Raw genomic sequence first — 27,917 nt, 5'->3', positions numbered from 1 at the left:
ACACTGGGGATACTGGGGACACTGGGAAAACTGGGGACACTGAGGACACTGGGGACACTGGGGATACTGGGGACACCGGGGATACTGGGGATACTGGGAGGGACTGGGGATACTGGGAGGGACTGGGGATACTGGGGACACTGGGGACACTGGGAAAACTGGGGATACTGGGGATACTGGGGACACTGGGGATACTGGGAGGGACTGGGGATACTGGGGATACTGGGGATACTGGGGATACTGGGGACAGTGGGGATACTGGGGATACTGGGGACACTGGGGATACTGGGGATACTGGGGACAGTGGGGATACTGGGGATACTGGGGACACTGGGGATACTGGGGACACCGGGGACACCGGGAAAACTGGGGACACTGGGGACACTGGGGACACTGGGGACACTGGGGATACTGGGGACACTGGGGATACTGGGGACACTGGGAAAACTGGGGATACTGGGGACACTGGGGACACCGGGGATACTGGGGACACTGGGGATACTGGGGACACTGGGGATACTGGGGACACTGGGAAAACTGGGGATACTGGGGACACTGGGGATACTGGGGATACTGGGGATACTGGGGATACTGGGAGCCCGGGAGCGTGGGCAGACAGGACACGGCGTATCCTGAGTGCCAGGGTGAAAAAGCCCCTTGAGTTCCTGTGTTTCTACAGAAATACGTGGGGTTTCACTCACGTGGTTTTTCACTTTCGGGGGTTTTTGTTGCTGATGTTTTCACCCTCAGTTTCTCACTGCTGTGTGTGAGAGCCTTTCTGGGCGTCGGGTTTGGGGTCAGTAAAAGGGGTTTGGGGTCAGTAAAGGAGTGTACGATCCATAAAGGGGGTTTGGGGTCGATAAAGGACGTTCGGGGTCGGTAAAGGGGTTTAGGATCCATAAAGGGAGTTTAGGATCGACAAAGGGGGTTCAGGGTCCATAAAAGGCGTTCGGGGTCCATAAAGGGAGTTCGAGGTCCAAGAAGGGGGTTTGGGTTCAGTAAAGGACTTTAGGATCCACAAAGGGGGTTCAGGGTCCACAAAGGGGGTTCAGGGTCCTCAAAGGGGGTTCAGGGTCCTCAAAGGGGGTTCAGTATCCATAAAGGGGTCGGTAAATGGGGCTGAAGTGCAGCAGGAGCAGGGCGGGCGCTTGGGGCTGGCTCCACGTCCTCCCACACAAAGGGCTGGGGATGGGGATGGGGATGGGGATGGGGATGGGGGGCTCAGCAGAGGAACCAAACCCACATTTGGGGTTTTTCCTCAAGGCCAGAGCCCGGGCCGGGCTCCAGCGCTGCCCCGGGCTGGGCTTTGGCCCTCGGTGCTGCTCCCACAAACACCTGCTCGATGCTCCAGCACCGATCCTGCCCTGCCCGCACCCGGCCCAGCTGCTCCGCTCGAGCGGCTTTCTTTCTTTTAATTTTTATATGCCGAATTAAAACAATAAAAACATTACAGTGCTAAAATCCCCGCAGGGAATAGAGATGCAGACAATAAAGATTTGTGCGACAGGAGCTGGGCTGGGCTGGGCTGGGCTGGGGGGGCTTTGTGGCAGCGCACAAGGAGCCAGGAGGGGTTTGGGGTGTTTGTCCTGGGGGCGTTTGTGGGGTTTGTCCTGGGGGTGTTTGTGGGGTGTTTGTTCTGGGGCTGTTTGTGGGGTGTTTGTTCTGGGGCTCTTTGTAAACCGGAGTGTCTGCGAGGGTTTGGGGTGTTTATCCTGGGGCTGTTTGTGGGGTGTTTGTCCTGGGGCTGTTTGTGGGGTGTTTGTCCTGGGGCTGTTTGTGGGGTGTTTGTCCTGGGGCTGTTTGTGGGGTGTTTATCCTGGGGCTGTTTGTGGGGTGTTTATCCTGGGGGTGTTTATAAACCGGAGTGTCTGCGGGCAGGGAGGGCTCGGTGGTCCCCAGAGCATCCCCCCGGCTGCAGGGAGGGGACAGAGCCGGGTCTCAACCCCTCGTTTGGAGGATGAGGCTCCAGAGGAGCGGGGATGGAGGGAGGGAATGAGGAGGGAGTGAGGCCCCAGCCAGGCTTGGTTGAGGGCAGCGCTGCCGCGAGCGCTTTTCCCTCCCCGTGCCTTTGTTGTGGCGCTCCGGCCCTTCCCCGCTGCAGTGCCGGAGCCTGCGGAGGCACCGGGGGTGATCCCGGTGCGGGGATTCGGGAACGAGCCTTTCCCGGTGCCAGGGATTTGGGAATGAGCTTTTTCCCTGTGCCGGGGATTCGGGAATGAGCTTTTTCCTGTGCCGGGGATTCGGGAATGAGCCTTTCCCTGCAGTGCTGGGAATTCAGGGTGAGCCTTTCCCTGTGTCCTGCAGTGCTCAGAATTCAGGAATGAGCCTTTCCCGATGCCCTGCAGTGCCCAGGAGCTCGGCCCTGAGCTCTCCTTGCCCAGCCTGAGTGTCAGAGCTCCCATCCGCAGGGCTCCAGAGCACAGTTCCAGGTCTCCCTGCCCAGGCTGGGTGTGCAGCCCCCATCCAGAGCACAATTCCAGCACTCCAGAGCACAGTTCCAGCGCTCCCAGCCCAGCCTGGATGTGCAGCCCCCATCCAGAGCACAGTTCCAGGTCTCCCAGCCCAGCCTGGGTGTGCAGCCCCCATCTGCAGAGCTCCAGAGCACAATTCCAATGCTCCAGAGCACAATTCCAGGTCTCCCAGCCCAGCCTGGGTGTGCAGCCCCCATCCCGGGCACAGTCCCAGCGCTCCCGCGGGGTTTGGCCGCCCGCAGCCCCAGCGGGGCCGCAGCAGCGGCTCGGGCTGCCCAGGGACGGCCCTGCTGACCTTGGCTTTGTGTTTCCGCACGGCTGCGCCGGCAGCAGCTCCTCGCTGCGGCTGCGGGAAGGGAAAGGGCTCGGGGCCGTGTCTGCTGCAGGAGGGAGGGTCTGGGACGTGACTGGGGAGCCGAGAGCAGCCGGGAGGGATCGGGATGGTGGGAATGGTGGGGTCGGGTCAGGGTGTGCTGAAACGAACAATTGTGGGCTCAAACCTCCCGGTGGGGAAATGGGGAAAGGCAAGGGAAACCCGGGAACACCCAGCGCCTCCTGGAAACAGACTGCAGAGGGTTTGGGGGAAGAACGGGGGATCGGGGAGCTGAACCGTAAATCTGCGGGGAGAGGAGGTCACCGAGAGCCTGGAAAGGCAAGGAAAACCCGAAACACCCAGCTCCTCCTGAAAACAGACAGGGATTTGGGGAATAAAGAGGGATTGGGGAGCTGAACCGTAAATCTGCAGGGAGAGGAGGTCACTGAGAGCCTGGAAAGGCAAGGAAAACCCGAAACACACCCAGCTCCTCCTGAAAACAGACGGTTTTGGGGGAATAAAGGGGGATCAGGGAGCTGCAGGATGGAGCCGGGCATGGGAGGGTGCCACAGGAACCGTAAATCTGCGGGGAGAGGTCACCGAGAGCCTGGAAAGGCAAGGAAAACGTGGAACACCCAGCTCCTCCTGAAAACAGACGGGTTTGGGGAATAAAGGGGGATCAGGGAGCTGCAGGATGGAGCCGGGCATGGGAGGGTGCCGGAGGAACCGTAAATCTGCAGGGAGAGGTCACCGAGAGCCTGGAAAGGCAAGGACAGCCTGGAACACCCAGCTCCTCCTGAAAACAGACAGGGATTGGGGGAATAAAGAGGGAATAACGAGGGGTCGGGGGCTGCAGGAGGGAGCGGTGTGCCGGGATAAACCGTAAATCTGCGGGGAGAGGAGGTCACCGAGAGCCCATCGGGGAGGCAGCAGCGGCTCCGCGGTAATGGCCCATAAATCCGCGCTGAAAGAACAGGTGGCTCCTGCGAGAGGCACGGGAGCCAACGCGGGGCTCTGGTGCTGCTGCTGCTGCCGATCTCCTTCCTAAAGCGTTAATCACCGCAGTGCCGAGAATGCGGCGGGAGGGGAACACGGGCAGGGAGCTGCAGGATGGCCGGAATGGCCAGGAAAAGGCACAGAAACGAGGGTTGATACAGGATTGGAGGCACAAAAACGAGGGTTGATACAGGAAAAGGCACAAAATCGAGGGTTTATACAGGAAAAGGCACAAAAACAAGGGTTTACACAGGAATGGAGGCACAAAAATGAGATTTTATACAGGAATTGAGGCACAAAAATGACATTTTATACAGGAATGGAGGCACAAAAATGAGTTGTTATACAGGAATGGAGGCACAAAAACGAGGGTTTATACAGGAATGGAGGCACAAAAATGAGATTTTATACAGGAATTGAGGCACAAAAATGAGGTTTTATACAGGAATTGAGGCACAAAAATGAGATTTTATACAGGAATGGAGGCACAAAAATGAGGTTTTTTACAGGAATGGAGGCACAAAAATGAGATTTTTTACAGGAATGGAGGCACAAAAATAAGGTTTTGTACAGGAATGGAGGCTCCTTTAGAGGGGACAAACCCCACAGCCGTGAGTGCCTGGAATTCTCTTTGTGTCTGACCTGCTGCCCTTCCCAGGCAGCTGCTGCTGTGCCGCAGCTTCCCCAGGAGATGAATCCGCACACAGATCCCCGCACAAACCCCTTCCAGGCGATAAAGCCATCAGCAGCGGCGGCTGCGCGCCGTCAATGGCTGGGCGCGTTCCCAGCGTCGCTCTGAATTGAAGGAAATCGGAAATCGCCACCGCAGGGCCCTGAAGGCTGAACGGGGCCGGGGCGGGCTCCGGGGGCTCGGGGAGGGTCCCGAGGTCGGGGCTGAGCCGCGGCGGAGCTCGGGCACGGCCGGGCCCCCGGAGCCCCGTCTGGGTTGGGGGCTCGTTTGGGGTCCCGGAGCCCGGTTTGGGTTAGGGGCTGTCTGGGTTAGGGGTTGTTTGGGTTAGGGGCTGTCTGGGCTAGGGGCTGTTTGGGTTAGGGGCTGTCAGGGTTAGGGGTTGTTTGGGTTAGGGGCTGTCTGGGCTAGGGGTTGTTTGGGTTAGGGGCTGTCTGGGTTAGGGGCTGTCAGGGTTAGGGATTGTTTGGGTTAGGGGCTGTCTGGGCTAGGGGTTGTTTGGGTTAGGGGCTGTCTGGGTTAGGGGCTGTCAGGGTTAGGGATTGTTTGGGTTAGGGGCTGTCTGGGCTAGGGGTTGTTTGGGTTAGGGGCTGTCTGGGTTAGGGGCTGTCTGGGTTAGGGGTTGTTTTGGGGTTGCGGAGCCCACGTTTGGGGTTAGGGGCTGTTTGGGGTCCCGGAGCCCGGTTTGGGTTAGGGGCTGTCTGGGTTAGGGGTTGTCTGGGTTAGGGGCTGTTTGGGTTAGGGGCTGTCTGGGTTAGGGGTTGTTTTGAGGGCATGGAGCCCACATTTGGGTTAGGGTTTGTTTTAGGGTTACAGAGCTGATATTTGGGTTAGGGTTTGTTTTGGGGCCATGGCATTTGGGTTAGAGTTTGTTTTGGGGTTGTGGAGGCAATGCTTGGGTTAGGATTTGTTCAGGTTAGGGTTTGTTTTGGGGTCGTGGAGCCCACATTTGGGTTAGGGTTTGTTTTGGGGTCATGGCGTTTGGGTTAGGGTTTGTTTTAGGGTCGCAGAGCCCACGTTTGGGTTAGGGTTTGTCTGGGTTAGGGTTTGTCTGGGTTAGGATTTGTTTGGTTTAGGGGTTGTTTTGGCGTCGTCATTTGGGTTGGGATTTATTTTGGGGTGGTGGAGCCGACGCTTTGGGGACTGCCTTTGGGGAAGGGCCAGGACTGCATTAGGGAAGGCTGCAGCTGCATTTGGAAAGGCCGTAGCTGCATTAGGAAGGCTGCAGCTGCATTAGGAAGGGCCGTAGCTGCATTGGGGAAGGCTGCAGCTGCATTTGGGAAGGCCGTAGCTGCATTTAGGGAAGGCTGCAGCTGCATTAGGAAGGCTGTAGCTGCATTAGGAAGGGCCATAGCTGCATTTGGGAAGGCTGTAGCTGCATTTAGGAAGGGCCGTAGCTGCATTAGGAAGGGCCGTAGCTGCCTTTGTTCCCCGCCTGTTCCGTGCGCGGCCCCGCAGCCGCCGGGGCTCTGGGGGTTCGGAGCCGCCCCGGTACCGGGGTTCCCGGGGCTCGGAGCCCCCTGTGCGCCCACCCGGGGATCCCGGGCTCCCCCAGGGTCACCGGAGCGGCCCCGCTGTCCGCGGCGCCGTGATTCGCTCACACCGAGCGGCTCCCGGGGGACGCGGGCCCGGCTCCAGCCCGGGGCGCACGGCGGGGCCGCTCCCCTGGCTCCGGGCTGCCGTAATTAACGCCCGGCCGGTAATCCGGTAATCCGTTAATCACCGCGCTCGGGCGGACGGGAGAGCGGCGCTTCAGAGCGCTCCGCCGGGCTCGGGCAGCGGAAAAAATCCCCAGTCCTGGAGGGTTTTGGGGGTTTAAAAAATCCCATCCCGCGGGGTTTGAGGTACAAAAAAAACCTCAATCCTGAAGGGTTTTGGGGATTTAAAAAACCCCATCCCGTGGGGTTTTGGGGGTACAAAAAAACACGTTCCGCGGGGTTTTGGGGGTTTAAAAACCCGAATCCACGGGATTTTGGGGGTACAAAATCCCCATCCCGCGGGGGTTTGGGGATTTAAAAACCCCATCTCGCGAGGTTTTGGGGATCCGCTCCGTGTGCCCAGCTGTGCCCAGGTGTGCCCAGCTGTGTCCAGCTGTGCCCAGCTGTGCCCAGCTGTGCCCGGCTGTGCGAACCGCGGCGCTGCTCCTGCCCAGGTGCTCCCCAGCCCAGCCCTGGGTCCATCCGCTCCTTCCCAACCCCGGAGGTTCCCTGGCTTTGCTGTGCGGGGTCCCTCGGCCTCGCCCCGTGCCCGGCGCTCCTGGCCCGGCTCCGCTCCCTGGGCCGGCTCTGCCGAAATTCAAGGGGAAAACGGGAAGGGAAAAGGGCGCGGGGCGGGCGGAGGATTCGCCCCCGCCGTCCTTGGCTCCTCACGCACCGAGCCAGATGCTTCCTCCCCCTGCCCAACACCTGCATCCAGGAGGGGGCCGTGCCGGAGGAGCCCTTGGGGATGAGCGAAGCCATAGAAATGTAAATTAAATTATTTACCTCCTCCCCGTTAAACGCTCTGCCCTTCTGGCCAAGGAGGATGGCGGTGGGATGGGGTGGGCTCCGGAACCCGCTCGGCTCTTTGTGTGAAATCGCGGGGAACTTTGGGCAGTAACCTACCGAAAAAAGCATTATCTGAGCAAACAGGGGAAAAAGGGGAAAATTCTCAATTGTGATGCTTTGCACAATGCTCCGTGGGGCTGCTGGGCCGGGGATTCCTCACCCAGCGCTGCCCACAGCGTGATTATTATTGTTATTCCTCCCTTTTTTTTTTTTTTCTTTTTTTTTTTTTCCACACAAGGAAGGACCCGGCATCAATCACGGGGCAGGAGGGAGCAGCGTTTAAAGGGAAAGGCAGAGACACAGCAGCGTCCCTGGAGCCGCCAGCGCCAAAATGGCCATGTCAGGGTTTAAATCTCGCTGCGGTTTTAGCCGGGGGCAGCTGCAGGGCGGGAACGGCTCCAAATGCAGCCCGGGAGCCGCTGGAGCCGCTGGAGCCCTCCCGCTTTCCGTGGAGCGGCTCTTCCTCCCCTCCCGCTTTCCCTGGCAAAGCGCGGCCCCGCCGGGCAGCCCGAGCTCCTTTCCCGGCCTGGGTTTCCTTCCTGAGCTGCTCCCTCCGAGCCTTCCTCCCTCCTCCTCCTCCTCCTCCCCCGGCAGCACCGGGAGCGGAGCCGCTTCCCGTCCCTGCCCCGGCCGTGGGGAGCGGCCCGAGCACCCCCGGCCCCCAAAGCGGAGCCTCTGTGGGCGCTGGCACGGCTCCGGTTGGAGGAGGCAGACGGACAGACGGCTCCGTTTGTCCTTGTGGGACTGGGTGGGTTTGGAGGAGGCAGACGGACAGACGGCTCCGTTTGTCCGTGCCGGGCTGGGTCCGGTTGGAGACGGCAGACGGACAGACGGCTCCGTTTGTCCGCACGGGTCCCTTTGGAGGAGGCAGACGGACAGACGGCTCCGTTTGTCCGCACGGGTCCCTTTGGAGGAGGCAGACGGACAGACGGCTCCGTTTGTCCGTGCGGGGCTGGGTGGGTTTGGAGGAGGCAGACGGACAGACGGCTCCGTTTGTCCGTGCGGGGCTGGGTTCCTTTGGAGGAGGCAGACGGACAGACGGCTCCGTTTGTCCGTGCGGGGCTGGGTTCCTTTGGAGGAGGCAGACGGACAGACGGCTCCGTTTGTCCGTGCGGGGCTGGGCCGTGCCGAGCCGAGCGAGTGCGCGGCGCCGGCCCCGCACCGACACCTCCTTCCCGCTGGTGCAGCGGGGCTCGGTCATTGCCGAGCTCCTTCCCTGCCGTGAATCACCGCGATCGGGGCGCTTGGGGCACATTAGCGAATTAATTCATTAATCCGAGTGGCCGGGGAGGAGGGAATTACCGGGCATTGCTCAAATGGGAGATGGGGATGGGAGATGGAGCCGGGGTCAGCACAGCCGGGACTGTCATCCCGGTCACGGCACACCCGGGACAGCCCCCCTGCCCACAGGGTCACCCCGACCCCGCCTGGGGCCCGGTGAGCGGGGAATGGCGATGAGCTGGGAACGTCTCTGCAGCCTGGGAATGAGCAGGGAAATGAGAGTTTGGGTCTCTGCAGCCCCGAACGCAGAGCGTGGCCGCGTTTCCAGGCGGTGACTTTGAGCTCAGCCCGTGCTCGCCCTGCTCGTTTCCCTCCCGCTCCGCAGCGCAGCCTCCTGCCGCTCCCTGGTGTCCCCTCCGCGCTCGGGTGGCCCAGGGCCGTGTCCTCAAGGGCACGGCGGCTCCGGCGCTGTCCCCGGGGTGGCCGCAGTGCTGCGATCGCAGTGGCCCCGGCCCCGTCACCACGGCGGTTCCAGCCCTGTGGCCGCGGTGGCTCCAGAGCTGTCACCGCAGTGGCCCCGGCCCCGTCACCAGGGGGGTGGCCCCAGCCGTGTCACCCTGTCACCCATCCCCGTGGCCAGGGCGGCTCCAGTGCCGAGTCACGCTCGGAGCAGGGCTCGGCCTCCCCGCGCCGCTGACAGCTCGTTAATTAATCCCGTTAATGCCGCCCTGAGCGGCCCCGCAGCTCCCCGGCCCTGCCGAGCCCGGTACCGTGGGGTTCCACCGGGAATTGCGGCCCGGTACCCTGGGATTCCGCCGGGAATTGCGGCCCTGGAGCCGCTCGGTGCTGCCGCAGCCCGGTACCCTGGGGTTCCGCCGGGAATTGAGGCCCGGTACCGCCGGGTTCTGCCGGGAATTGGGGCCCGGTACCGCCGGGAATTGCGGCCCGGTACCGCCGGGAATTGCGGCCCGGTACCGCCGGGTTCCGCCGGGAATTGCGGCCCGGTACCGGTACCGGCTCGGCCGAACCCTGCCCCGGCTCCCCCTCGCGCGGCCGCTCCGGCTCTCGGGGGGCAGGAAGGGCCCCGAGCAGCCAAGCGAGCCCTCGTCGCTCGTGTCGCGCTCGTTAAGCGGCGGCACCAATCGCTCCCGCATGGTGTGTGCGCTACGGGCGGCTCGGAACGGCTCGGAACGGCCCGGAACGGCTCGGGACGGCTCGGAACCAGCGCGTCCATCCCGGGGCTGTCACAGCCCGGGGGCACCGCGGTTCGTCCCGCCCGGCCCGGCTCGGTTCCGTCCATTTTCCGTGCGGAAAACGCCGAATTTGGGGCTGCGGGAAAGCCCGAGGGCCGCTGGCAGCGCTCGCCCTGCTGCTGTCCCTCGCCCCAAAGACTTTACAGCCAACATCTTCTTTTTAATTCCGACACCCGCAAAATAGCAGCTGAAATAACCCTGCTGCATGTCAGCTGCTGATGGAAGGAGATTAAATATTAAAGCCAGCGCTGTGGCTTTAACTCATTCCATTTTTTTCCCCTCGTTCCCCCCCTGCTCTCCCCCTCCGCTTCCCCTCTCTGTGTAAAATGACATGATTTAGAGCCCGAGCGCCAGACTCAGCCTCTGGCTTTCGGCGTTTGGAAATGCGTGCGGGAAGATATATGGTGTCTGTGAGCATTTCTGCGCAGGGAAGGAGAGAGCTCCCGAGCTGCGAGCCCACATAAAGATGTTAAATAGAGCTGTAACGCGCGCCCGGCGCACCCAAAGTGCCGGGAAAAAAAAAAAAAAATTAGGGGAAAAAAAAAATCCGGCAATGAAGGAAAATGAAAGATTAAAATAAACCTGGCGTTGGCGAGGCCGGGCTGGGGCTGCTGGGGGAGACGCGACCCCGCGCTGCGCCTCCCGCTCTTCCCTCCCTGGCCCAAAAATCGCATTTATTCAGCGCAAAGCGGAGCGGGAGAATTGGGGATTTTCTTCTTTTTCGTTTCCCCCCACCGCCGTCTCAGGTGCTCGGGTTTCCGACGCCGCCCGCCTGCTCAGTATTCAAATATTCATCCCAGCCCCGCACAAAAGCCGGGTTCGTTTCCCTCCCTTCGCCCCATCCCAGCAGGGTCCCACCGCGGGCAGCCGAATTCCATAAAACCGGGGGATTTTGGGGCCAAAAACACGGAAAAACGTGGCTGTCCCTTCCCCTCAAAACCACGGAAAAACGTGGGTGTCCCTTCCCCTCAAAACCACGGAAAAACGTGGGTGTCCCTTCCCCTGCAGGGCCCCTCGGCGGGGCGATTCCCGAATTATTGAATTCCCGAATTCCCCAATTATTGGATTCCCGAATTATTGAATTCCCGAATTATTGAATTCCCGAATTATTGGATTCCCGAATTATTGAATTCCCGAATTCCCGAATTATTGAATTCCCGAGTTCCCGGATTGTTGAATTCCCGAATTCCCCCTGTCCTGCTCCTTTGTTCGGAGGTTTCGGGGATGGATCTGTGAGAGCTCCTCGGACAAAAAGCGTTTGTGGGAGGCTGGGCCCGAGCAGCGGGCAGGGAAAACAAGCCCGGATCAGGCAGATTTTGGCCGGGCTGCCGAGAAGTTTACGTGGGGTTTATTTAGGGTTGGGTTACGGAGCAGAGCCGGGGGAGACGGAGGGGCTCCGTGCCTGGCAAAAAACAGCTCCGATTTCTCTGAATCTGAGCCCAAATCGCGGGCGGCCGGCAGAGCACCTGGAGAGCTCCGGGGGACGCTCAGTGTGTGTGTGTGTGTGTGTGTGTGACCCCCTTGTCCTTGGGCCCGGGGACAGGGCCGAGGCCGGTCCGGGTGTCCCCAGGTGTGGGTGTCCCCAGGTCTGGGTGTCCCCAGGTGTGGGTGTCCCCAGGTGTGGGTGTCCCCAGGTCTGGGTGTCCCCAGGTGTGGGTGTCCCCAGGTGTGGGTGTCCCCAGGTCTGGGTGTCCCCAGGTGTGGGTGTCCCCAGGTGTGGGTGTCCCCAGGTGTGGGTGTCCCCAGGTCTGGGTGTCCCCAGGTATGGGTGTCCCCAGGTCTGGGTGTCCCCACGTGTGGGTGTCCCCAGCTCTGGGTGTCCCCAGGTCTGGGTGTCCCCACGTGTGGGTGTCCCCAGGTGTGGGTGTCCCCAGGTCTGGGTGTCCCCAGGCTGGGTGTCCCCAGGTGTGGGTGTCCCCGGGTCTGGGTGTCCCCCGGTCTGGGTGTCCCCAGCTCTGGGTGTCCCCAGGTGTGGGTGTCCCCAGGCTGGGTGTCCCCGGGTATGGGTGTCCCCAGGCTGGGTGTCCCCGGGTGTGGGTGTCCCCAGGTGTGGGTGTCCCCATGTATGGGTGTCCCCATGTATGGGTGTCCCCAGGTGTGGCTGTCCCCAGCTCTGGGTGTCCCCAAGTCTGGGTGTCCCCGGGTCTGGGTGTCCCCGGCCATCAGGGAATTGTCTCCTGCCATTGAGGGGAGGGATTGTCCCCTGTCACCGAGGGATTGTCCCCGCTGTGCTCAGCTCAAGAATCAGATTGATTTGCTCACAGAGCAGAGCCATAAATAAAGCCGTGGACAGCCCGCGGTGCGTGTCCCCGTGGGGCAGCCCCACAGGAGCGGGCGGCTCTGGGTGGGCCTGGGAGGGAGGGAAGGGGAAAGGGCCGGAATGTGGAATGTGCTGCTGCTCTGCTGCTGCTCTGCTGCTGTTCTGCTGCTTTGCTGCTTTGCTGCTGCTCTGCTGCTGCAGCGTTTGTTGCCGTGCCCAGGGCGCTGCGGAGCCCGCTCGCTTTGTCGCAGTCTATTAGGAGAGCTGCAATCCATCCTGCGCTTTATGGGGCTGTGCTTTAACCCCGTCCGTGCCGAGCTGCCCCTGCCTGCTCGGCCTTTGTGTGCCTCTGCAGCCCCACAGCCAGACCCGCAGCCTGCCCCACAGCCAGACCCACAGCCTGACCCACAGCCTGACCCACAGCCTGACCCACAGCCAGCCCCACAGCCTGACCCACAGCCTGCCCCACAGCCAGACCCACAGCCTGACCCACAGCCTGACCCACAGCCAGACCCAGAGCCTGACCCAGAGCCTGACCCAGAGCCAGCCCCACAGCCAGACCCACAGCCAAACCCACAGCCAGCCCCACAGCCAGCCCCAGAGCCTGCCCCACAGCCAGCCCCAGAGCCTGCCCCACAGCCAGACCCACAGCCTGCCCCACAGCCAGACCCAGAGCCTGCCCCACAGCCAGACCCACAGCCAGACCCAGAGCCTGACCCAGAGCCAGACCCAGAGCCTGACCCAGAGCCTGACCCAGAGCCTGACCCACAGCCAGCCCCAGAGCCTGCCCCACAGCCAGACCCACAGCCAGACCCAGAGCCTGACCCAGAGCCAGACCCAGAGCCTGACCCAGAGCCTGACCCAGAGCCTGACCCACAGCCAGACCCAGAGCCTGACCCAGAGCCAGACCCACAGCCAGACCCAGAGCCTGACCCAGAGCCAGCCCCACAGCCAGCCCCAGAGCCTGACCCACAGCCAGCCCCAGAGCCTGCCCCACAGCCAAACCCACAGCCAGACCCACACTGCCCCACTGCCAAACCCAGGGCCAGCCCCAGAGCCAGACCCACAGCCAGACCCAGAGCCTGACCCAGAGCCAGCCCCACAGCCCTCCATGGGACTTTACCCCCCCTGAGGGGTGGGGTCCATCCTGTGGCTCCCCCCGGTTTGGGGTTTGGGTGGGGGGCCGATGCTGCCCCTCCCTCACTCCATAAAACCTCAGGAGCTGAACCTGCAGCTGGGGGCCGGCTCTGCCCTCACCCCACGCAGCAAAAGTTGCCCAAATTGCACCAAATTCGCCTCTTCCTCAGCCAGCAACAGAGTGGGAATCTTGGGGTTCCGAATTTCATTGCGTTTACCCCTAAGCCTTACCCTGCTCCCACAGCCCTGTCCCCTTCTGTTCCCTGCTCCCACAGCTGTCACCTTCTCACAGTCTGTCCCCTTGTCCCACACCCTGTCCCCCTCTGTCCCTTCTCCCACAGATCCTCTCCCCCTCCATAGGACAAGCCCATAACCCCCTTTGCTGATTGCCCGTTCTGTGCCCATAACCCAAGCGCTGATCACCCGATGTGTGCCCGTTTTGTGTCCGTTCTGTGCCCATAACCCCGAGCGTTGATCACCCATTCTGTGCCCGTTCTGTGCCCATAACCCGAGCATTGATTGCCCGTTCTGTGCCCGTCCTGTGCCCGTTCTGTGCCCATACCCCGAGCATTGATTGCCCATTCTGTGCCCATTCTGTGCCCATACCCCGAGCGTTCATTGCCCGTTCTGTGCCCGTTCTGTGCCCATGACCCCAAGCATTGATTGCCCGTTGTGTGCCCATGACCCCGAGCGTTGATCGCCCGTGCTGTGCCCGTGCTATGCCCATTCTCTGACCATGACCCCGAGCATTGATTGCCCATTCTGTGCCCATACCCCGAGCGCTGATCGCCCGTTCTGTGCCCGTTCTGTGCCCATACCCCGAGTGCTGATCACCCATTCTGTGCCCATACCCTGAGCGTTCATTGCCCGTGCTGTGCCCATTCTGTGCCCATTCTGTGCCCATACCCCGAGCGCTGATCGCCCGTGTTGTGCCCGTTCTGTGCCCGTTGTGTGCCCATACCCCGAGCGCTGATTGCCCGTGCTGTGCCTGTGCTGTGCCTGTTCTGTGCCCATTCTGTGCCCATACCCCGAGCGCTGATCGCTCGTGCTGTGCCCGTGCTGTGCCCGTTCTGTGCCCATTCTCTGACCATGACCCTGAGCATTGATTGCCCGTTCTGTGCCCATACCCCGAGCGCTGATCGCCCATGCTGTGCCCGTTCTGTGCCCGTTCTGTGCCGATTGTGTGCCCATACCCCGAGCGCTGATCGCCCGTGCTGTGCCCGTTCTGTGCCCATTCTGTGCCCACACCCCGAGCGCTGATCACCCATTCTGTGCCCATGACCCCGAGCGCTGATCGCCTGTGCTGTGCCCGTTCTGTGCCCATTCTGTGCCCATACCCCAAGCGCTGATCGCCCGTGCTGTGCCCGTGCTGTGCCCGTGCTGTGCCCATTCTGTGCCCGTTGTGTGCCCATACCCCGGCTGATCACCCATTCTGTGCCATTCCCTTGCAGAGGTTCACCAACGAGGATCACCTGGCCGTGCACAAGCACAAGCACGAGCTGACGCTCAAGTTCGGCCCCGCTCGCACCGACTCCGTCATCATCGCAGGTACGGCACAGCTGTGCCCCAGAGACCCCCTCATCTGCATTTCATCAGCCTCCCACGTTTCTTCTTTATTTTTTATGGTGGTATCAGGTTTTGTGGGGTTTGGGGTTTTTTTTTTTATTTTTTTTTTTTTTAAGCTCTCGTTTTTTATTAAAGGCTGGAGGATTTATGGCCAGAAGGGCTTTCACGTCTCTGCGTGTGCTTTGAGCACGATGAGCCAGCCCTGACAGAGCAGCTTCCCCTCTCGGCCCAGGTGTCAGTTTTCCCCGAGCTTTTGGGAAGCTGCAGTTAATAAATTAAATAAATAAAATAAAATAAATAAATAAAATAAATTAAAAGCCCCACGAGCTCTGCAGAGCCCCAGCCAGAGCTCCCACAGCCTCTGTAAAATGGGGGGAACCCAAACCCCACAAGACCCCCAGAGTCCCTCTGTGTCCCTGCTGGGTGACAGAGGGGACACCCTGGAGGGGTTTTGGGGAAAACGAAACGAAACAAAACAAAACAAAACAAAACAAAACAAAACAAAACAAAACAAAACAAAACTGCAGCAGCAGCAGCAGCAGCAGCCTGGCACCTCCTTCCCTGCTCATCTCCAGCCCAGCCCCGGGGCTCAGCCAGGGAACGGGAATGCAGGGAATGGGAATGCAGGGAATGGGAGTTCAGCTGGGCTCCCCAGGGCTGGGGTGAGCTGTGCCTGTGGGCAGAATTCATTCCCAGGGGGAATTTCAGGATTTCTCTCTCTGGAAAAGCACGAGGGGATGAAACGCTTCAGGAGCACAAGGAACAAGGTCACCCTGACACTCGGGGCCGCTCTGGGGTAAAACACAGGAAAAACCCCAAACAAACCCAATTTAGCCATGGTCAGATCAGGACCAGCTGAACCCCCAAAATCAATTTATCCACAGCTGGTCCAGGACCAGCTAAACCCCCAAAAATCAATTTATCCGTGATGAGATCAGGACCAGCTGAACCCCCACACCAGTGCAGGCCCAGCGTGTCTGGCACAGACGGGGGAGTGAGGGCTGTAAAACCCTGCTGGCTGTGAGCAGAGAGATCTGGGCCCGTTATTGCCTGAAATTCCATTATCCCAGGCTTTTCTGAGCCACCATTTTGTCTCTGGGATTTTTTGGGACCATTTCTCTCTGGGATTTTTGGGACCATTTTGTCTCTGGGGTTTTTGGGACCATTTTGTCTCTGGGATTTTTGGGACCATTTTGTCTCTGGGATTTTTGGGACCATTTTGTCTCTGGGATTTTTGGGACCATTTTGTCTCTGGGGTTTTTGGGACCATTTTCTCTCTGGGGTTTTTCTTTACCATTTTGTCTCTGAGATTTTTTTGGGACCATTTTGTCTCTGGGATTTTTTGGGACCATTTTGTCTCTGAGATTTTTTTGGGACCGTTTTCTCTCTGGGATTTTTGGGACCATTTTGTCTCTGGGGTTTTTGGGACCATTTTGTCTCCGCGATTCTTTGGGACCATTTTCTCCCTGGGGTTTTTCTTTACCATTTTGTCTCTGGGATTTTTTGGGACTGTTTTCTCTCTGGGATTCACAGCTGGCACAGGAGGGGAGAATTCCCAGGGAATCACTTTGGGGCTTGGATCTGGCACAGAGAGGAATGATCCCAGGGAATCACTTTGGGGTGGGAGGGACGGGGATCCCACAGCCAGGAACTGACAGAAACCCTCAGAATGATCCCCCTGTGATTGTTCCCCTGAACAGCAGAGAAACAAACCCAGCTCACAGTGACTGTCCCGTTCCACAGCGTCACCGGCTGTCCCCAGGGTGACACCCACGGTCCCGGGGCTCCCACTGAGGGGCCGGGGTGGTAAAATGGGGATTTTTGGTTTTGCTCTCCCTGACCAATTCCCGGTGCTCCGACCTAGATCAGACCCCGACCCCGACGCGGTTCCTGAAGAACTGTGAGGAGGTGGGGCTGTTCAACGAGCTGGCCAGCTCCTTCGAGCACGAGTTCAAGAAGGCGGCCGAGGATGACGAGAAAAAGGCAAGAGGGGACACTGGGAGGGACTGGGAGGGACTGGGGGCACTGGGAGCACTGGGGGGGACTGGGAGCACTGGGGGCACTGGGAGCACTGGGAGGGACTGGGGGCACTGGGAGCACTGGGAGGGACTGGGGGCACTGGGAGGGACTGGGAGGGACTGGGAGCACTGGGAGCACTGGGAGCACTGGGAGGGACTGGGGGCACTGGGGGCACTGGGAGGGACTGGGAGCACTGGGGACACTGGGGGGACTGGGGGCACTGGGGGGCACTGGGGGGGCACTGGGGGGCACTGGGGCGGCTCCTGTGCAGGCACGGCCCTGGCGGGATCTGCTGCCCTGCGGGGCCTTGCTGGTGTCCCTCGGGTGACTTTGGATCGTTCCCACCGATCCTGGCCTGCCGAGAGCTGATTGAAGGGTTTATTGTTCCTTTGGCTTTGCACTTCGGAAAAACGGGGGAAATAGAGAGGGGGAGAGCCCAAAATACCTGACAGGGAAGGAGCTGCAGAAATAGAGAGGGGGAGAGCCCAAAATAATGACAGGGAAGGAGCTGCAGAACCCCCGGACCTGGGTTGGGATCAGAACCCACCGGACCCGGGATGGGAGCAGAACCCCCCGGACCCGGGGAGGGATCAGAACCCACCGGACCCGGGGAGGGAGCAGAACCCACCGGACCCAGGGTTACAGCAGAACCCCCTCGGGGCCCAGGGAGGGATCAGAACGCCCTCGGGGCCCCGGCCCGGCCGGACGGAGCCCGGGAGGGGCAGCACGGGCCGGGGGCACCGCGGCTCCGTCGCAGCTCGGTGGGCAGGAAGGAGCAGATTCGCTAACAAAGAGCTCCGCGCTCCGCCAGCGCCATCGATGCCGGCTGCCCCCGCAGGCCGGGAGCGCCGGCGGCTGAAGGACGCGCGGATCTCATCAGAAAGCAGCTAATTAAGGACATTTGCAGCCCCCGCCCCGCCCGCTGGCCGGGCGGGAGCGGCAGCAGATGCGTGCCGGGCGCGCAGCCTGGCACATACATTTACTAAATTGATGTATGGCCGCGCATACGCTCGCAGTCAGCGGCGCTGCTCGGAAATAAACTGCGGGAGCCGAGCCGCGTAAATCTTGCCGAGATGGGGAACGGAGGAATTCAGAATTAAAACTGAAACCTGCCTTCCCAGCCGCTCCCCCCCTCCGCCAATAACAGGCTCTTTAAACCGAAATTGATCTCTCTCATTGGTATGCGGCTGCGGCAAAGGCTCCTGCCCTTTGTTCTGGAGCGGGGAAGGGAGGCACGAACGGCCGGGAATGGGGGCAGGAGTGGGCAGAGATGGGGGCAGGAACAGGCGGGGATGGGGGGCAGGAATGGGCAGAGATGGGGGCAGGAATGGGCAGAGATGGGGGGCAGGAATGAGCAGAGATGGGGGGCAGGAATGGGCAGAGATGGGGGCAGGAACAGGCGGGGATGGGGGACAGGAATGAGCAGAGATGGGGGACAGGAATGGGCAGAGATGGGGGGCAGGAACAGGCGGGGATGGGGGGCAGGAACAGGCGGGGATGGGGGGCAGGAACAGGCGGGGATGGGGGGCAGGAATGGGCAGAGATGGGGGCAGGAACAGGCGGGGATGGGGGGCAGGAATGGGCAGAGATGGGGGCAGGAATGAGCAGAGATGGGGGGCAGGAGCAGGCGGGGATGGGGGGCAGGAACAGGCGGGGATGGGGGGCAGGAACAGGCGGGGATGGGGGGCAGGAACAGGCAGGGATGGGGGCAGGAATGGGCAGAGATGGGGGGCAGGAATGAGCAGAGATGGGGGGCAGGAGCAGGCGGGGATGGGGGGCAGGAACAGGCGGGGATGGGGGGCAGGAATGGGCAGAGATGGGGGGCAGGAACAGGCGGGGATGGGGGGCAGGAATGGGCAGAGATGGGGGGCAGGAACAGGCGGGGATGGGGGGCAGGAATGGGCAGAGATGGGGGGCAGGAACAGGCAGGGATGGGGGGCAGGAATGGGCAGAGATGGGGGCAGGAACATGTGGCGATGGGGGCAGGAACAGGCGGGAATGGGGGCAGGGAAATGGGAATAATGGCAGGGAAACGGGAATGGGGGCAGGAAAATGCGAATAATGGCAGGGAAACGGGAATAGGGGCAGGGAAACGGGAATAATGGCAGGCAAACGGGTATTGCTGCACCCCCGGCCGCGGCTGGGCTCTAAAAGGGCAGGGAAATGGGAATAAGGGCAGGTACGTGGGTATAAGGGCAGGTAATTTGGTTATTGCTGCACCTGCTGTGGGCAGACCCACCCGAGGAACCACACAGGAGGCTGGAGCTGTGATGCTGTGTGAAACAGCCCAAATGGAGGGGCTGGAGCTGTGTCCCCCCCAAAACACCCCAAAATGAGGGGATGGACGGACAGATGGAGCAGGGATGGATGGATGGATGGATGGATGGATGGATGGATGGACGGAGCAGGGATGGATTGTGGATGGATGGATGGATGGATGGACAGAGCAGGGATGGATTGTGGATGGATGGATGGATGGACGGAGCAGGGATGGACGGACGGACGGATGGAGGGACAGGTGGACGGACAGACGGACGGACAGACGGACGGGCAGGGAGCAGGCAGGGACGGGGCGCAGGCTGGACGAGCAGCTGCCAGGGCTGCTTTGGGGCAGAGCAGGGCCCGGGGGATTTGCCTGCTCTGGAGCAGCATCCCTGCCCTGCCACGGCCCCCCTGCAGGTCTGGGACCCCAGACTCAGGCGTCCCCCGCCCCGGGGTCCCCTGCACGTCCCCGGCTGGTTCCGCCGGGCCACGCGGCTCTGCTGGATCCCAGGGTGGTGGCAAGGGGCCAACTCCAGGCATATGGTTGGGTTTTATTTTAATGGGGCGCTCATAGATATTTAATAACTTGCATGGCTCTTTGTTTGCTTTTGATAATCGGGTAATAAAATAATTCAGGCTGATTTATACAATGTTTTACAGCTCTTGTGTGAGTGGAAGTGGCTCCTGTAACTCGCAGGCGCTTTCCTGGGGTGCCTGTTCTCCTTCGCAGGGCCCTTTTTGTGCTGAAAATCCCAGAGACAGCCCGGGGGCAGTGCTGTGTGTCCCTGGGCCCCACGCGGGGCTGCCACGGGGGCTGCTGCAGTGCCAATAAATAACAATGATAATAATGAGAATGATAATAAATGGGCAAGGCCGGGGGCCTGAGCCTCCAGCCCGGGGAGCAGAGAGCCTTTCGCAGGCAGCACAAGATGGGGGCTCCTTCCAGGGTGTCCGTCTGTCCTCCCAGCCTGTCTGTCCGGCCCAGTCTGTCCGTCCATCCCGGCTGACTGTCTGTCCCTCCCGCAGGGCTCGGCCGCCCTGGACATGTCGCTGCCCTCCACGCCGGACGTGCGGATCAAGGAGGAGGAGCCGCTGGACGTGGACTCGTCCCCACCCGAGAGCCCCGCGGCAGCGCGGCCCCGCTCGCCCCCCCGGGACCGGGACCGGGACAGGGACCGGGACCGGGACCGGGACAGGGACAGGGACAGGGACAGGGACAAGGTGCGGCTGGGCCCTGGGGACCCGGCTGGGCTCCTCTGGGCGGGATTTGGGCTTTACTGAGACCTGGTTTGGGCCTTTCTGGGGCCTGAGTTGGGCCTCTGAAGGGATGGAGGGGCTGGAGATTCACCCCTTCCTAAAGCACCCCAAATGGAGGGGCTGGAGCTCCTCAAACATCCTGAATAGTGAGGGGCTAAAACTTCACCTCCATCCCAAACACTCCAAATGGAGGGGCTGGAGATTCACCCCTTCCTGAAGCACCCCAAATGGAGGGGCTGGAGCTCCTCAAACACCCTGAATAGTGAGGGGCTAAAACTTCACCTCCATCCCAAACACCCCAGACGGAGGGGCTGGAGCTTTGCCCCCTCACCGTGTGGGCCATGTGCTGCCCTGAGTTTCTGCCATGGGGTTTCTGGAGCCTGAGGATCTGGCACTGAGCAGCCCCTGTCTGTGCTCTGTGCCCCCCAGGAGGGCCCCCCCAAGGCCGTGGTCCTGTCCACCCCCACGCCCACCATCGTGCGGCCGGGCTCGCTGCCGCTGCACCTGGGCTACGACAGCCTGCACGCCGCGGCCACGCTGCCCTCGCCAACGTCGGTCATCACACAGGCACCGCCCGCCGGCCGGCACCTGGGGTGAGTGTCCAGGGGATCCTGACAGACAGACTGACAGACAGACAGACACACACAGCTGGGTGAGTGCAGGCACCGCCCGCCAGCCGGCACCTGGGGTGAGTGTGGGCTGGGAGAGATCCGACAGACAGACTGACAGACAGACAGACTGACAGACACACAGACAGACTGACAGACACACAGACTGACAGACTGACAGACACAGCTGGGTGAGTGCAGGCACCGCCCGCCAGCCGGCACCTGGGGTGAGTGTGGGCTGGGATCCTGACTGACAGACTGACAGACTGACAGACACACAGACACACGGACAGACACAGCTGGGTGAGTGCAGGCACCGCCGCCAGCCGGCACCTGGGGTGAGTGTCCAGGGGATTCTGACAGACAGACAGACAGACAGACAGACTGACTGACTGACGGACAGACACAGCTGGGTGAGTGCAGGCACCGCCTGCCAGCCGCCACCTGGGGTGAGTGTCCAGGGGATTCTGACAGACAGACAGATTGACACACAGACACACGGACAGACACCTCTGGTGAGTAAAGCAGGGATTCTGACAGACAGACAGATTGACACACAGACAGACTGACACACAGACAGACGGACAGACACAGCTGGGTGAGTACAGGCAGGGAGAGCTCCAGAGGCAGGAATTCCATCCAGGAATCATCCCCTGGGAGCCAGGGGGAGCTGCCACAGTGGGGCTGCTGGGATGGCACGGCTGGCACAGCTGGCGCTGCCATGGCCCGGGCAGTGGTGCAGAGCTGCTGTTGTGTTTAGCAGTGGTGCAGGGCTGCTGTGTTTTGCAGCTCTCATAGGGCAGTGGTGCAGGGGTGCAGGGTTATTTTGCAGCTCTCCCAGGGCAGTTTTGCAGAGCTGCTGCTGTTGTGTTTTGCAGTGGTGCAGGGCTGCTGTTGTGTTTTGCAGCTCTCATAGGGCAGTGGTGCAGAGCTGCTGTTGTGTTTTTCAGTTTTGCAGAGCTGTTGTTGTGTTTAGCAGTGGTGCAGAGCTGCTGTTGTGTTTTGCAGTTTTGCAGAGCTGTTGTTGTGTTTTGCAGTTTTGCAGAGCTGCTGTTGTGTTTTGCAGTTTTGCAGAGCTGGTGTTGTGTTTAGCAGTGGTGCAGAGCTGTTGTTGTGTTTTGCAGAGCTGCTGTTGTGTTTTGCAGTGGTGCAGGGCTGTTGTTGTGTTTTGCAGCTCTCATAGGGCAGTGGTGCAGGGTTATTTTGCAGCTCTCCCAGGGCAGTTTTGCAGAGCTGTTGTTGTGTTTTGCAGCTCTCCCAGCTCCTCCCTCCCTCTCGTCGTGCAGCTCGCCAACGGCCAGACCGTGCCCGTGCTGCCCGGGCCCCCCGTGCAGATGCCGTCTGTCATCTCGGTGAGAGAACCTTCCAGAACCTGCCCTGTGCTCCGTGCTGGTGTTCTGGCCCCCAGGGTGGCAGGGGCTGAGCGCTGCTCGGGGTTGGCAGCCCGGCCCTGCCAGGAGCTGCTCCGGTGCCAACGGCTCTGTCCCGTGCCCGCAGCTGGCCCGGCCCGTGGCCATGGTGCCCAACATCCCCGGCATCCCCGGGCCCCCCGGCAGCACCGGCGGCAGCACCGGCGGCAGCAGCAGCGGGTCCCTGTCGCCCTCAGCACTCCCGGTGCACTCGGAAGCCAAACTGGTGAGTGGGGGCACTGTCAGGGGTCCCCAGGCTCCTGCAGCTCCTGCCTGGGGCAGCCCCCAGAGCCAGGGAGGGGATGGGGCACCACTGTCACCCCTGGGTCTCTCAGGGAGGGGATTGGGCACCATTGGCACCCCTGGGTCCCTCAGGGAGGGGATTGGGCACCAGTGTCACCATTGTCAGCCCTGGGTCCCTCAAGGAGGGGATTGGTCACCATTGGCACCACTGTCACCCCTGGGTCCCTCAGGGAAGGGATTGGGCACCACTGTCACCATTGTCACCCCTGGGTCCCTCAGGGAGGGGATTGGGCACCATTGGCACCATTGTCACCCCTGGGTCTCTCAGGGAAGGGATTGGGCACCATTGTCACCATTGGCACCCCTGGGTCCCTCAGGGAGGGGATTGGGCACCATTGGCACCCCTGGGTCCCTCAGGGAGGGGATTGGGCACCATTGGCACCCCTGGGTCCCTCAGGGAGGGGATTGGGCACCATTGTCACCATTGGCAGCCCTGAGTCCCTCAGGGAGGGGATTGGGCACCATTGGCACCATTGTCACCCCCGGGTCCCTCAGGGAGGGATTGGGCACCATTGGCACCACTGTCACCCCTGGGTCCCTCAGGGAAGGGATTGGGCACCAGTGTCACCATTGTCACCCCTGGGTCCCTCTGCACCCTCAGCTCCCGCTGCAGGCGCTCGGGGACACCTGGGCCCTGCAGCCTGCCTGGCCCCTGGGGCTGCCAGCTGGGCAGGGCTGGGCTGGCACTGCCCGCCGGGCTGGGCGCTGCTGGTGCCCGTGTCCAGCGGGGTGGCTGCGGGGTGGCTGCAGGGGCTGCAGGGGCTGCCGGGGCCCTGGCAGCTCCTCCGATGTCCCTCTCTGTCCCTGGCAGAGGCTGAAGGCCAGCCTGGCAGCCTCCTCCTCGCTGAACGGCAGCAGCCTGGCCGTGGGCTCGGCCAGCACCTTGGTGACCGCGCGGCCGGAGCAGAGCCAGGGGGGACAGCACCCGGACACGCCATCCCCGGCCCAGCCACAGGTGTGTGTGTGTGTGTGTGTGTGTGTGTGTGAGTGTGTGTGTGTGTGTGTGTGTGTGTGTGCTGGGGCTGCTGATAATGCTGCACTGGGGCTGCTGATAATGCTGCACTGGAGCTGCTGCTGGGGCTGCCCTGGGGCTGCTGATAATGCTGATAATGCTGATAGTGCTGCACTGGAGCTGCTGCTGGGGCTGCCCTGGGGCTCCCAGGGCTGGCAGGGAGCACAAACCCTCCCCGTGCCCTCCCCACACCGCAGAAGGGGTTAAACCCTGTCACCCTGGGTGTGACAGTTCCATTCCGGGGCTGCTCAGCCCTGAGGCGCCCCCAGCGCACCAGGCGGGGCCTCCAGCCCTGCTTCACCTGCCCGGCAGCCCGGGGGTTGGTGGGGAAGGAGCGTTTCCCCTCCTGCCCCTGCCCAGGCCTGCGTTAAACGCTCCCGCTCAGGCAATCGGCCGGGCTGGCTCTGCAGCAGCCGAGTGCCAGCAGCCTCCGTCAGCGAGGCCACCTGCTCCCCTCGGCCGGCTGTGCAGGGCTTGATCTCCATCTGCTGCACCGGGGCTGGGCCGGGCCCTCCTTGTGTGGGGCTGGGCCGGGCCCTCTCTCCATGGGGCTGGAGCTGCTCCACTGCCAGCCCTGGCTGTTCGCCCCAATAAACCTGAGGCCCTACAAACCCTCCCGTTCCCTACAGCTTGTTTGGCTGGAGGTTTTGAGGGGAAAATTAATTTTTAAAGCAAATTGCATTCTTGAAAGCCGGGATTATCTGCTGCCCCGGCAGTGGCAGTGGGACCAAGCTCCGCTCACTCTGCGGTGCCAGCGCCGTGTCCTGCCTGTCCCCGAGCCGCTGCTGAGCCTGTCCCTGTCCCCTGTCGCTGTCCCCTGTCCCTGTCCCCAGCCCTGCCCAGCTCTCCCCATGTCCCCCTGTCCCCCCAGGTGTCCCCAGCCCATCTCTCCCTGTCCCTGTCCCCAGGTGTGCCCATGTCCGTGTCCCTTATCCCCGTAGGTGTCCCCGCACAGCCCACGCCCATCTCTCCCTGTCCCCAGGTGTCCCTGGCCCATCTCTCCCCATCTCCCCCTGTCCCCAGGTGTCCCCGGCCCATCCCTGTCCCCGGGTGTCCCCAGCCCATCTCTCCCCATCTCCCCCTGTCCCCGCAGGTGTCCCCAGGTGTCCCCAGCCCAGCTCTCCCCATGTCCCCCTGTCCCCTCAGGTGTCCCCAGGTGTCCCAGCCCATCTCCCCCTGTCCCCGCAGGTGTCCCCGGCCCAGCCCACGCCCAGCTCGGGCTCCGGGGGCCGGCGCCGGCGCGCGGCTGACGAGGACCCGGACGAGCGCCGGCAGCGCTTCCTGGAGCGGAACCGCGCGGCCGCCTCGCGCTGCCGGCAGAAACGCAAGCTCTGGGTGTCCTCGCTGGAGAAGAAAGCCGAGGAGCTCACCAGCCAGAACATCCAGCTGAGTGTGAGTGGGGCACGGGGCTGGGCATGGGGCTGGCACGGCCAGAACATCCAGCTGAGTGTGAGTGGGGCACGGCCCTGGCATGGGGCTGGCACGGCCAGAACATCCAGCTGAGTGTGAGTGGGGGACAGGGCTGGGCACGGCCTGGCACGGGGCTGGCACGGCCAGAACATCCAGCTGAGCCTGAGTGTGGCACAGCCTGGCACGGGGTTGGCACGGCCAGAACATCCAGCTGAGCCTGAGTGTGGCACGGCCCTGGCATGGCCTTGGCACAGGTTTTGGGAAGCTCTGAGGAGTTTTTGGGAAGCTCTGAGGGGTTTTGGGACACTCTGAGGGGTTTAGGGACACTGAAGGTTTTCGGACACTCTGAGGGTTTTGGGGAAGCTCTGAAGGTTTTCAGGAAGCTCTGAGGTTTTTTGGGAAGCTCTGAGGGTTTTGGGTCACCGAGGGTGTTGGGACGCTCTGTGCAGTGACTCAGTGTCTCTGTGTCCCTCAGAACGAGGTGACGCTGCTCAGGAACGAGGTGGCGCAGCTGAAGCAGCTGCTGCTGGCGCACAAGGACTGTCCGGTCACGGCGCTGCAGAAGAAGAGCCAGGGCTACCTGGGTGAGTGATGGCAACCTGGGCCGGGCCGGGCCGGCTGTCCCTCGGGCCGTGCCTGCCACCCGCTGCCACCCGCTGCCACCCGCTGCCACCCGCTGCCACCCCCTGCCACCCCCTGCCACCCGCTGCCACCCGCTGCCACCCCCTGCCACCCCCTGCCACCCCCTGCCACCCGCTGCCACCCGCTGTCCCGCGGGGTCCCTGCAGGGCAGGGCTGGCACAGCACCCATGCAGAGCACCCGGGTGGGCCCAGGACACCCCAAAACCCCCTCAGAGCCCCCCAGCACATTCCTGCCCATCCCCCAGACTGTCCCTGGGACCGTGGGGTGGCACCTGCTGGCACGAGGGCAGTGCCAGGGCAGGGTGGGGGTGCCTGTGCCCCCCTGTGCCCCCCATGTCCCTGTGCCCCCCATGTCCCTTGGAAATTCCAAATTTGCTGCCCCACACCAAGGCCACACTCCCCCCATGACATCCTGGAGCTCCATTGCTCATTCTCTGCCATTCCCTCAGCTTGGCAGTTAAACCAAAAGAAAAAAAAGGAAAAGGCTGGTTTTTATCTCCTTTTCTTCCCATAATTTTCTTTTTTTAATGCTGGCTGTTTCATTATCACCGAGCTGGGAGCTGACAGGATCTGGGTCCTGCTGCCCTGCCTGCAATGCCAATTCCAGGCTGCTGAGAGGCTTTGGGAGGACGCTGGAGTCCTCTAGTGTTCCTTGGAAAAACGGGAGCACGGGCTGAGAGTGCAGGAACACGGGCAGAACAAGCAGAAAAAAATACCTAAAAAATGAAAATTCAATGTTCAGGGCTGTGCCTTGCCCCCTGTGTGGGTCTGTGGGGTTCTGCCCTGCCTGGTGGGACACAGGGGTCTGGCACAGCCACTGTAATCCCTGGAAAAAATACCTAAAAATGTGAAATTCGGTGTTCAGGGCTGTGCCTTTCCCCCTGCCTGCTGGGGCACAGGGATGTGCTGGAGCATCCTGGCACAGCCACTGTAATCCCTGGGTGGCTCCGAGCCCCTCAGGTGTCCCCAAATCCCCAAAGTCCTGCTTCTCCCTGCTCGTCCCAATTGCCCTCAGCAGCAGCAGGAATTCATCGCGCATCTGCAGGCTGGGAATGAGATCCTCCCCTCCCCTGTGCCCCGTTCATGGCCGGGGTTTGTGGCCAGGCAGGTCCCGCACAGAGCCCGGGCCCGGGGGGGATTGCAGCTGCTCGGGGCTTCATTGGGAGCTGCGTTGTGGGTCTGCACTCTCGGGGTGCAGGCGGGGACGGGCTGAGCCCCACACGGATTGTATTGGGGTTCCCTGTGCCAGAAACATCCCAGCTGTGCCCTTGTTTGCCCCTGCAAAGGGAGATGGATTTTCCTGCTGGCACCTCTGGGTGCAGAGCCCTGGGGTTGTGGGATTTTATCGGGGTTTCCTGTGCCCACCTGTGCCCTTGTTTGGTCCTTGAAAGGGAGATGGATTTTCCTGCCGGCGCCTCTGGGTGCAGAGTTCTGGGGTTGTGGGATTTTATCGGGGTTTCCTGTGCCCACCTGTGCCCTTGTTTGGTCCTTGAAAGGGAGATGGATTTTCCTGCCGGCGCCTCTGGGTGCAGAGTTCTGGGGTTGTGGGATTTTATCGGGGTTTCCTGTGCCCAGCTGTGCCCTTGTTTGCCCCTGCAAAAGGAGATGGATTTTCCTGCCGGCGCCTCTGGGGTACCCGAGGGCTCCCAGGCCATCCCCAGGCTCAGGAGCTCTGAGCTCTGCCAAATTCCCCAAATTCCCGAGGAACAAAGGGAAGGAGGCTCTGCCTTTGTCTGGGGCTGCAAATTCCCCAAAACCCGAGCAGGCAACGCCTTGTGATGGGCTCTGATTGATTTCCATGGCGGGGGAGCAGTAAAGAGCAGAGCAGGTGATTTAGGGATAAAACCCCCCCAAATCGCAGCCCCAGGGCATCTGCTCCCGCTGGCAGGTGGGGAAGGGGCTGCTCAGCCTCGGCTCCAGGACCTGGGGGAAATTCATTAACTCCTGTTAATGAGGGCTGGATGGGCTGGGGTTGAGCGTGGGAGGGCGGCTGTGCCGGGGCTGCCCTCGTGGGGAAGCTGCGCTGGAGCCGGGGAGGGTCAGCAGGGTCTGGGGAGGGGGCAGCGGTGCCAGCGGGCCGTGGGCAGGGGGCTCCACGTGCCCTGGGCTTGGCTTCTCGCTGTTGCAGGCTGGAGTGCCCAGCGCGTTCCTGCTGCTCCTGATCCCCCTCGGGGCCAGCCCCGTTCCCAAACCCAGACAGGCCCCGTTCCCATTCCCAAACCCAGACCGGCCCCGTTCCCATTCCCAAACCCAGACCAGCCCCGTTCCCATTCCCAAACCCAGACCAGCCCCATTCCCAAACCCAGACAGGCCCCGTTCCCATTCCCAAACCCAGACCAGCCCCGTTCCCATTCCCAAACCCAGACCAGCCCCATTCCCAAACCCAGACCGGCCCCATTCCCATTCCCAAACCCAGACCAGCCCCGTTCCCATTCCCAAACCCAGACCAGCCCCGTTCCCAAACCCAGACCAGCCCCGTTCCCATTCCCAAACCCAGACCGGCCCCGTTCCCAAACCCAAACCAGCCCCGTTCCCAAACCAGCC

General features: G+C 61.8%; 1 protein-coding gene across 1 annotated transcript in view; it reads left to right on the top strand.

Moving 5' to 3' along the window:
- The window catches only part of LOC141726239 (cyclic AMP-dependent transcription factor ATF-7-like), a 51,217-nt gene that overhangs the window by 21,702 nt on the left and 1,598 nt on the right, over window positions 1-27,917 (top strand). Inside the window, exons 3-11 of the mRNA XM_074530861.1 lie at window positions 14,337-14,433; window positions 16,316-16,434; window positions 19,759-19,953; window positions 20,419-20,582; window positions 21,850-21,949; window positions 22,095-22,232; window positions 23,121-23,264; window positions 24,510-24,713; window positions 25,207-25,315. Of these exons, the coding sequence (XP_074386962.1) occupies window positions 14,337-14,433; window positions 16,316-16,434; window positions 19,759-19,953; window positions 20,419-20,582; window positions 21,850-21,949; window positions 22,095-22,232; window positions 23,121-23,264; window positions 24,510-24,713; window positions 25,207-25,315 (1,270 nt within the window). The remainder of the gene's footprint in view (window positions 1-14,336; window positions 14,434-16,315; window positions 16,435-19,758; window positions 19,954-20,418; window positions 20,583-21,849; window positions 21,950-22,094; window positions 22,233-23,120; window positions 23,265-24,509; window positions 24,714-25,206; window positions 25,316-27,917) is intronic.

Source organism: Zonotrichia albicollis, chromosome 33 (assembly GCF_047830755.1).
Source record: "Zonotrichia albicollis isolate bZonAlb1 chromosome 33, bZonAlb1.hap1, whole genome shotgun sequence".
Taxonomy (NCBI): domain Eukaryota; kingdom Metazoa; phylum Chordata; class Aves; order Passeriformes; family Passerellidae; genus Zonotrichia; species Zonotrichia albicollis.
The sequence above is the reverse complement of the archived record's forward strand: the minus strand, read 5'-3'. Positions and strand labels throughout refer to the sequence as shown.